Source organism: Pecten maximus, chromosome 9 (assembly GCF_902652985.1).
Source record: "Pecten maximus chromosome 9, xPecMax1.1, whole genome shotgun sequence".
Classification (NCBI taxonomy): domain Eukaryota; kingdom Metazoa; phylum Mollusca; class Bivalvia; order Pectinida; family Pectinidae; genus Pecten; species Pecten maximus.
The window spans coordinates 3,643,907-3,653,057 of record NC_047023.1 but is presented as its reverse complement, the minus strand read 5'-3'; the positions used below and the strand labels follow the sequence as shown (position 1 = coordinate 3,653,057).

The 9,151-nt window shown below is 39.6% G+C and overlaps 2 protein-coding genes across 2 annotated transcripts; both read right to left on the bottom strand.

Moving 5' to 3' along the window:
• Window positions 1–1,911: 1,911 nt before the first annotated feature.
• Window positions 1,912–3,300, bottom strand: LOC117334822. The gene has a single exon (XM_033894640.1). The coding sequence runs from the start codon at window positions 3,298–3,300 to the stop codon at window positions 1,912–1,914; it is 1,389 nt and encodes a 462-aa protein (XP_033750531.1).
• Window positions 3,301–5,264: 1,964 nt separating this feature from the next.
• LOC117334497 (uncharacterized protein C3orf38 homolog) lies at window positions 5,265–8,998 on the bottom strand. The gene is made up of 3 exons (XM_033894154.1): window positions 8,821–8,998; window positions 7,621–7,811; window positions 5,265–6,525 (listed from the first exon to the last, which is right to left on the bottom strand). The coding sequence occupies exons 1-3, from the start codon at window positions 8,936–8,938 to the stop codon at window positions 5,842–5,844; spliced, it is 993 nt and encodes a 330-aa protein (XP_033750045.1). The 5' UTR covers window positions 8,939–8,998; the 3' UTR covers window positions 5,265–5,841.
• Window positions 8,999–9,151: the final 153 nt, after the last annotated feature.

Below are 9,151 nucleotides of genomic sequence, written 5' to 3'. Positions count from 1 at the left end.
ATACTGATCATATAATATAGTCAACAGATTATTTGCAGTCGGTGAAAATATACCATCCCTCTGTGTTTGTCTGAAAATGTGCTCCACGACGCTGTGGCGTTGCCAAATGACATATAGAACGGGGATTTCATGTTTGCCAAAAAATATGGAATTTTTTTGACGATGTTTATACATGTATTTCATTCAGAAACTACAGTAGGCTTAATTATTAATTAAGTCTGATCAGAGACCTATATACTATAGGTCTCTGGTCTGATCTTATCAGAACTTTCGATAATGAACCCTTATATTAGCCGATTACAGGAGATATATTGCACATATTTTTTAATAGAAACCAGCAGCGACATTATGAAGTAAGAACAAAAAGAAAGCGGTGAATATATATTCGTCTATTTCAGGAGAAGTATGTAAAGTCGTTAATATCTGATACACTTAAGACTACTTTATAAGGGGACTTCGAAAAATAATTGATTCATTCATGCTACATGGTCGTTTTTTGGGAAATTCTATAGAAACTTGATTTGAAACTACCATGTGAAGGTCATTTCATCGCAGCATGACAAGGACTAATATCAGATCATTCACAGGGGTATGTCTAGTTTTATATTAAACAAGAAATATCTTCAAAAAAGATAAACGGCATAGTTTTAATGCTGGTGGTTTTAATGTAAAAATTAACGAACTAATTAATGAATGCTCAGTTTCATCACGGATAACAAAATTATCAGTTTGATTCATTTCTGGATAATAAGACTGCATTTGAATCAGGAATATGATTTTATTAATGTGTCATTTGAATAGATACATCCACTTATATATAATTATTCAGCTTGCATTCAATCTTAATTTTGTTTCGTCTTTAACTGCATGTCTGCATTTTGCATTTACCGCTACATTGACCAATCACATACTTCATCTTGACCAGTAACGCCACCTGTCACGTCATATCCGAGAACAAAAGAAAATTATACGGCTATGCCGAAAAAAGTAGTCAGAAATATTTCTGACTATTTTAGTTATAAAACTAGACATTCCCCGGTGGTTCAATGGACCTCTTGGTTAACAGGAAGTTGTTTTAAAGATATTTTCAAGGTCACAACTTTGAAAGTAGACCTAGGTAATTCATTTGGTAGCCTTTACCATATACTGTCACAGGCCCAATATAAGGTATATTGGGCCTCTTAGTTATTGAAAAGTTGTTTAAATGAAAAAAGTTGACACTGGGCAGAAAACAGACGACTGGTGACACACTTTGGTATAAGCTCGATTGCACTCTAGCCAGTGTTACATGTATAAAGGATGCTTCTTATTAGAAATCAACCGGTTAAAGAGAGCTTCAATGTTGCTCTTCATCAATCTCTTAAAGTTTTTATTCTCTGTATGCCACATCTACAAGACATGTTACTACGTAGGGGAGAGGAGCCAACGTCAGATGGACATCAGTGGGTCTTCTTAGTGTGGAAATTCGTGTTGAGTATGGATACCTTAAAGGTATGCCGGGCAGTTATAGCAAATAAACTAATTATAAACAATGGAGAATAACCACAACATACTCAAGCTTAACCGATAAGTGGAGACTTTATTGGTCTACTAGTTTCGACCCTATCGCAGGGTCTTCATCAGGACCTACATGTCTACAAGACATATGTTAAAATGTGAAATTCATATTTGCACCGATGCGATTATCCTTCTTAGCATCAGTGATTATAGATACTTACTAACCCACTGATTATGATATCCACCTGTGTGAAGTGTTATTAGTTTTTCACCAAACTTACATAATACAGATGCCATTGATGGTGTGTGGCACTGCCGCTCCGTTGGAGTCATCAGCCGAGTCCATCCTTCGTTGAATGTTTCAACCCCTAGCTCGGAACACTCTCTGGATGGGGGGTCCACAGTGGTGATCAGTCACTGTGCTCCAACGGTTGGCTTCCAGGTACTCTCCTCTCTCTTCCTCCAAACCCAACTGGAGGCACGTTCAGCTGCTTGGGCGAGCCTCTGTACTGCTCTCCTCCTTTCCAGGCCTGTCAGTCCCAGCGCGCTGAGCGTCCTCCACACTGACTGTGCAGGGAAGCCCCTGTACCCAACCTCTACAGGGAAGTTCCATGTCTGCCATACCTGCTCCCAGCACTCAGCCAACAAGTCCTCATACTTGGCACGTTTCCTCTCATTTGCCTGTACACATCTCTCTTCCCATGGCACGGTCAGCTCTACTAGTAGTAGCTTCTTCTCTCCCCTAGACCACAGCACAATGTCTGGCCTAAGGGACGTCTGGACTATGTTCGGAAAAGATGATCTTCCATGTAGATCCACTTCCATGGTCCAGTCGTCTGCCATCTCTAGCAGGCCACTCTTCTTGTTGGTTCCCTGCACTGGCACACTCTGTCCCTCCTTAACAAATCTGATGGTAACCATCTTCTTCTTTACTTTCCTCTGTGCTTTCCTCTCCCTTTCTAGGATGTCTGCAAGCTCCCGGAGCACCTCATTATGTCGCCATGTGTACCGGCCCTGTGTCAGTGCCGTTTGGCAGCTTGTTAACACATGGTCCAAGGTCCCTCTCTTGCCACACAGTACACAGTCTGGGTCAGGTACCAAACCCCATCTATGGAGATTGACTGGTGATGGCAGGACGTCATAGACTGACCGCAGCAGGAATTTCAGTTGTGCTGGTTGATATCGCCAGATATCCTTCCAGGTCAAATGCCGTTCCTCAGTCTCCCATCTTGTCCATGCGCCCTGACAGCCCATCTCCACAGCTTTTTTCTTCCTTCCCTCCTCCTCCTGAGCTCTAATCTCACTCTGTACCATCCCCCTTCTCTCTCCTGTGTCTGTCGTTCTCCATGACTGTCTGTGTGTTGTTCCTAGACCCTGTCTGCCCTGACATACTGTCCCAACTATATCTTTGTGTCTCAGCCTGCTTTCTGCGTCCTCAACAGCCCTGCTTGCCGACCACTTCCTCCCTGTTCTCACATGAACGCCTGCCTGCCTGACTTTCTCATCCTTTGAAGTCTTCAGTGTCATGATGAGTCTGGCCTTTCCTACCTTGTACTCCTCTACTAACGAAGTGAATGGTAATTGTAGCTTGGACGTTCTGCTATACAATCCTATGCTGGAGAAAGATGGTGGTACTCCAAGCCAACGCCGTAAATGCCTGTTGATTGTTCTCCCCAAGCCTTCTACTGTTGTTACCCCTATCTCATACAACATCAGTGGCCAGGTCAGCCGGGGAAGCAGGCCATGCTGGAATATCCAGGCCTTGTACTTGCCAGGAAGTCCCGTCTTATCAATATTCCTCATCCTCTTTGATGTTTGCTGCTCTATCCGCTTAATGCTGCTGGTATCGCAAAGGCTTCCATCGTACCATTCCCCCAGGCATTTAATTGGGTTGCCGACTATTGATGGAATCGTCTCTCCTTGGACTTTCAGCTGGAACTGCTGCGTAATTTTCCCCTTCTTGATGATGAGGCACCTCGACTTCTGTGGTTTTCCCCTCCAAGATGTACATCCGTTCTCCTCCAAGAGGTACAGCCCTTCCCCTCCAAGAGGTACAGTCGTTCCCCTCCAAGAGGTTCAGCCCTTCCCCTCCAAGAGGTACAGTCGTTCCCTCCAAGAGGTACAGTCGTTCCCCTCCAAGAGGTACAGCCCTTCCCCTCCAAGAGGTACAGCCGTTCCCCTCCAAGAGGTACAGTCGTTCCCCTCCAAGAGGTACAGCCGTTCTCCTCCAAGAGGTACAGCCGTTCCCCTCCAAGAGGTACAGCTGTTCCCCTCCAAGAGGTACAGCTGTTCTCCCATAACGGAATAGTCACTTTTCTCCCAAGAGGTACCATGGAACTCCCCTAAGGGGATGAGACAGGGAAATCTCAACTAAAGTGGGAAGATTCTTAAGTTGCCAAACATAATGCTTGCCAAGTGTTTGGCAGCATTAGTATTTAACCCTAAAGAATGAGATTCCCCCGTCTCACTTCCATGGGGGTGAATGATTATTTTTCTCTTACCCTGTTTACCCTCTTATGTATCCAATATGGACGATACAGATTTGACTTTATTATATTGTTGTCATGACGTCATGATATTGTTGACATGACGAAACACAATTGTTGAGAACGTACAAAGAGCACATGTAGCTTGTCTCAACCTAGGGCGAGATAAGAATATCCCTGTCTAGGGTAAAAGAGCAACCAATCTCCTCTAAGACCATAACAGTCGCTCTCCTCTAAGGAGATACAGCTCATCTCTGCAGAGGAGATCCTTCCATTTTATTTGTACTGGAATCCATATGCTTTCCTCTAGGGATGACACTTGCCAATTCAGCCCAAAATCACTTAACACTCCATAAAAGATTAACTCCTAGTTTACTATCAGTCCTTCAAGACGTACAATGTGAAATCTACACTCAGGGTAACTATCTCAATTAAGTCCCAATCTGTTCAAATTAACTAAGGAGTACGTCTCTCTACTTCTAATGGACATATTCTCCATTATTCAAAATAACAAGATACAATTGATGTAATTCCATAGACCCTTTGGTATGAATTAGTCCAATATCAATTTACCGACTAGGAGTGACTTTTCAACCTTAATTTCCTCAGTTGACCCTGTATCAGTCCTATATATATATAATAATAATACATGTAATTGGTTTTTTTCCGTATGTCTATAAGTCAGAACTCCTCCATACTTAATGATGGTCCTGATATTAATGTTGATTTAAATTTTTTTGTATCTCCTTCTATTTATCCAACATGAAATCATTGGAAATGATTTGTGTCAAATTAGGTATAAGTACACCAAAAACAAAAGCTGAATCTCTACGCCATTCATTTCCCCATCCCCAACCCACCTCCACCCCACCTGCTATGAATGGCCATGCCCTACACTAGTGTTAAGGCCAGATTGTCTTCCCCCAGGGAGGATCCATGGAAACTAGGTCAAAATCTTTCAACATGTTCTTATAAAGAAGTCTTTTTAAATCCTCACAAATTTTTGGCCCTGCCTCTGCCCCAAGGATATGATTCATATCTACATTTAAATAAGCAACAGTCTCTTGATCTGTTGAATGGAAATGAAAATTAAATAGCCAATGTTAGATGGAGGCCACACCATAGCATTAGTCCAGTCCAAATTTATTGAGCTAATTACATTTGATATCACATTATTATAATGACAACACAGGACTTAAATCGTATATTGTTTATCTCTTTCCTGAAAATGTTCATAATTTTACATCATGAATGCATTGAAAGAAACAATAAATTAAAATATTTGATTACATGTATTTATTATGATAATGACAATTAAACAATTCAGCTATAAAATGGAATACATGTAGCTTCAAAACATGTACATAATTATGTGTTTAGTTTTGTCCATACAAAACGAGGTCATGTCTAACTTCGGGATATTATAAGAAGATATCCTGCTGTCAGAACTTTATTTAGTTTTCAATTATTGATCAGAAGTAAATGCATAATTCTTTGTTTTTTAATAGAATTTTTAATCAAATGCTATTATCATGATGCTGATTGCAACACTGCAGTGTGCACTAACTTTGTAATGCTATATATATCCCACTAAACTACATATCTCAGCTATATATTGTCCTGGGTCATCATTACATCACAATGGCAGATAATTGATAAAATAATTCGGAACTTTCATTGATGAATTATCTTCTATAACAATATCTAAAAGTATCATATTTATTATCAAAACGAGAACAAAGTCGTCTTTTATCACAGAATTATTTGTATTATTTACAACAGGAAAATGCTAACATTTTTTGTTTGTGATGTCATTGTTCTTTATTTGACATCATTCACGAGTCTGTCACAAATCTACCTACACAGGTATCAAAGCAGTCACTTCACTCAGAGCTTGATCTGTTAATTTTGGCATTGCTGTCATTTGTGAGCTTCTAATCCTCAACCTTGTGAATTTCACTTTCCAATTATTGTCGAAGCGAGGGTCTCTAAGTAAACCAAACAGTTGTTCAAACTCTCCCAGACAGTCCTGGCTCCTATGAACTGTGCCACACACGATAAGCACGAGTTGTCCATGAGGGTTAGACTTAATCTTCAAACCCTCACTACTGATGTTTGGGTTAAAAAGTAACTGTTCATCTCTGACTAAAGCCAACAACCTCTGTGTGGTCAGATCAGCACCAGTGATTTCCTCCTCCAATGGCTGAGGTGTTAAACACAACAATTTGAAGTTCACGTCCGGCCAGAAGTGATGAGATCCAAAGTCTTCAGGCACGTTGGGTGTCATCGGGTTTTGCGAGTTTAACATTTTATAAAACCAAGTTATGAACGCTTCCCCTACTTGTTCTGACATAGGAGCAACCTTTGCTGGACTCTTGGCCTCAGGAACTACATTCACTGTAACTGATACATTTATTGGTGCGACCTCTTGAGAGTGAGGTTGCCTCCCTTGTTTGTCTTGTGGTTTGGCCTTTTCGGATTGATGTACTGGACGCATCTGTCGCTGAGGCTGTCTGTCTGCTTGGACAGTTGGGACAACTTCCTAAAATTAAAATTTTTAAGTTTCAGCCATTAAATGTCAATGACATGTCTTTCCAATAATGTATCAGATATATGTTAAATTTTGTTTTAATTTAACTACACAAACATCTCAACCAGGTTTAATCTCATACTATAAAGATCTGTAAGTTGTGAATTTAGAATACAGATCATTTTGAAAGACAACTACACCAGGAAATGATCTCTCTTGTGATACTGTGATAGACTTATCAGTGTGATGCACAACAAACAAACAAACACTGGGAATCAATGGCTACATAGCGACTATATGATTCCTACTTTACAATCAACATTGCAGATGTTTGGCATGTATTTACCATTGAAAGACCTTGTCTTGAGGTCGTACACACGACAGAATAATTCATTTGATGACTGACAACAATAAGATTTTGGAGAAAATGTTTTGGCTACAATCTTCCTGGAGTTGAAATCAAAACATATCAGTCACAGTTTCCAATATAATATGTATACATTACCTTCCACTCACAAACTTCTTAGCATTTTTTGTTCATCAATAGAGGCAATAAGCCCATACCTGGTAATAAGCCCATGCCTAGTAATAAGCCTACACCTGGTAATAAGCCCATGTCCAGCAATAAGTCAACATATGACAATAAGCCTATGTATGGTCATAAACCCACACCTGGTTATAAGCCCACGTCTGACAATAAGCCTATGTCTGGTTATAAGCCAATGCCTGGTTATAATCCCACGCCTGGCACTAAGCACATGTCTGGCAATAAATCCATGTCTGGTAATAAGCCCATGCCTAGTAATAAGCCCATGTCTAATAAAAAGCCCATAACTAGTAATAAGCCCACACCTGGCAATAAATCGATGTCTGGTAATAAGCCCACACCTAGTAATAAGCCCACACCTGGTAATAAACTCATGCTGGTAATAAGCCCATGTCTAGTAATAAGCCTGCCTGTATCAAAAACAGATGACCAGGGATAACAGACAAACTATTTCATTGCTAATTAATAATAAGCCCTTTAAATCTGTTTTCCCCTGAGTTTTTCACATGTTAATACAGTGAGATCACATTACAAGCTTTAAACGATTAGAGTCAATATACCTGTTTCTCATGCTGACTTCTTGATTTCCAAAATTTGATGATGGATTTAACAAGATCATCTTTTGAGGAATTGACAGATTCAAAAATCTGGTTGTCAAACAGGTATTGGAACAAGATATCTCGCTTGAGTTTCTTTCTGTGAAGAAGTTCAGAAGCTGACTCACTGTAGGCTACAATGGCATTGATACATTCTGAAAATAAAAAGAAGAATTGAAGTCAACTCCATTGTTTTCAGGGGTCTGGATCACTCTATAAACAACCAAAAGCATTACATAGTAAGATCAACACTAGACTGGCCACCAGCTCCTCAGTTTTTGTAAAGAATTGTCACGCTGAATTATTAATTCTACAATTTTCAACATTAAATCTCCTTTGCCAAATTATGCTCCAGATTATATTTCATCAAAATCCATTCAGTCCTTAAGGACAAGTAGCAATTTGAATGAGTTACCTTTATTTCCTCATTTATCAATTTGTACATCGAGACATGAAATTTGTAAGGGTGAACTCCCAGGAATCAGGGAATACATTAACAGAACGCTACATCTACCAAGTTGAGGAAAACTACCATCTTGTGTATAATATGCAACTCGCAAATAACACGCCAGTTGTAGTATGGATTTGTTACTAAAAATAGCAAAAAACAGTCAATTTTGTAATATACTTTACGACAAGGTAAATAATATTTTACTAAAAGTGGGTCGAAATGTCTTGTTATGAGAGAAAGCTGTCAATCCATGTTGTTACGGTGTCTTGTATTCTTTAAGGTAAAGGTTTTGTAACATGCATACTTGTGTAATAGCATGAAGTCAAGATGTAACATGCATAATAGTGCGACGTTTTCACAGAGTTTTCTCTGTAAACCATCCTCTTTTGTTCGGGCAGACTGAGCTTGATAATAGTAATGATTTGATGTGATTTTGACACTGTTTTATTATAACTCATATCTTATCACTTTTGAATCAAGCCATCGAGTCGTTTTTCCTATATATAGTTATTCGTCCCAAAATGATACATTGCCCACTGGCTGTGTCCAATCTACTATGTTGGCAACGACAGTTGCCACAATAACATATCTCAATTTACTTTCATAATATTTTAAACGCTTGTGCTTTTTTTCTATTAACAAGTCTACTTTCACTTTTCATAATAAAATGGACACTGCGAGCTACAGTACTGATACAACTCCTGTTCACCAACCTTTCCGTCCATATGCCGATATTTGTTTCCTTGTGATTGTGTCTTTCAATTCATTAAGTTCAGAATATGAGAGTCTGCCCAGAATGTCTTTACTTCCAGCTTTTTCTTCTCGATCCATTTCTTGATCACGGATGGTCACGGATCCCTGATTATAAAATGGCTACATATCGGTATTGGGTAACTCCCGAGCAATTCCGAATACGGGATGTTTATCTTCGAGCGCAGCCTATCGGAGAGAAAGGGTACTAAAGGAAGGTAATGCAGTCAAATGTTTACCAAACGTTGAAGGCGTTTACTTTAAAGTTCCGTTAAAGAATATAACAACAATCAA

Excerpts from the sequence above, each read along its gene's own strand:
- LOC117334822 (XM_033894640.1), bottom strand. The coding sequence starts at position 3,300 with ATGAGGAATATTGATAAGACGGGACTTCCTGGCAAGTACAAGGCCTGG.
- LOC117334497 (XM_033894154.1), bottom strand. The coding sequence starts at position 8,938 with ATGGATCGAGAAGAAAAAGCTGGAAGTAAAGACATTCTGGGCAGACTC. Across the intron at positions 7,812-8,820 it reads ATCGGCATATGGACGGAAAG|AATGTATCAATGCCATTGTA; the intron begins GTTGGTGAACAG and ends TTTTATTTTCAG. Across the intron at positions 6,526-7,620 it reads GAAGTCAGCATGAGAAACAG|GAAGTTGTCCCAACTGTCCA; the intron begins GTATATTGACTC and ends TTTTAATTTTAG.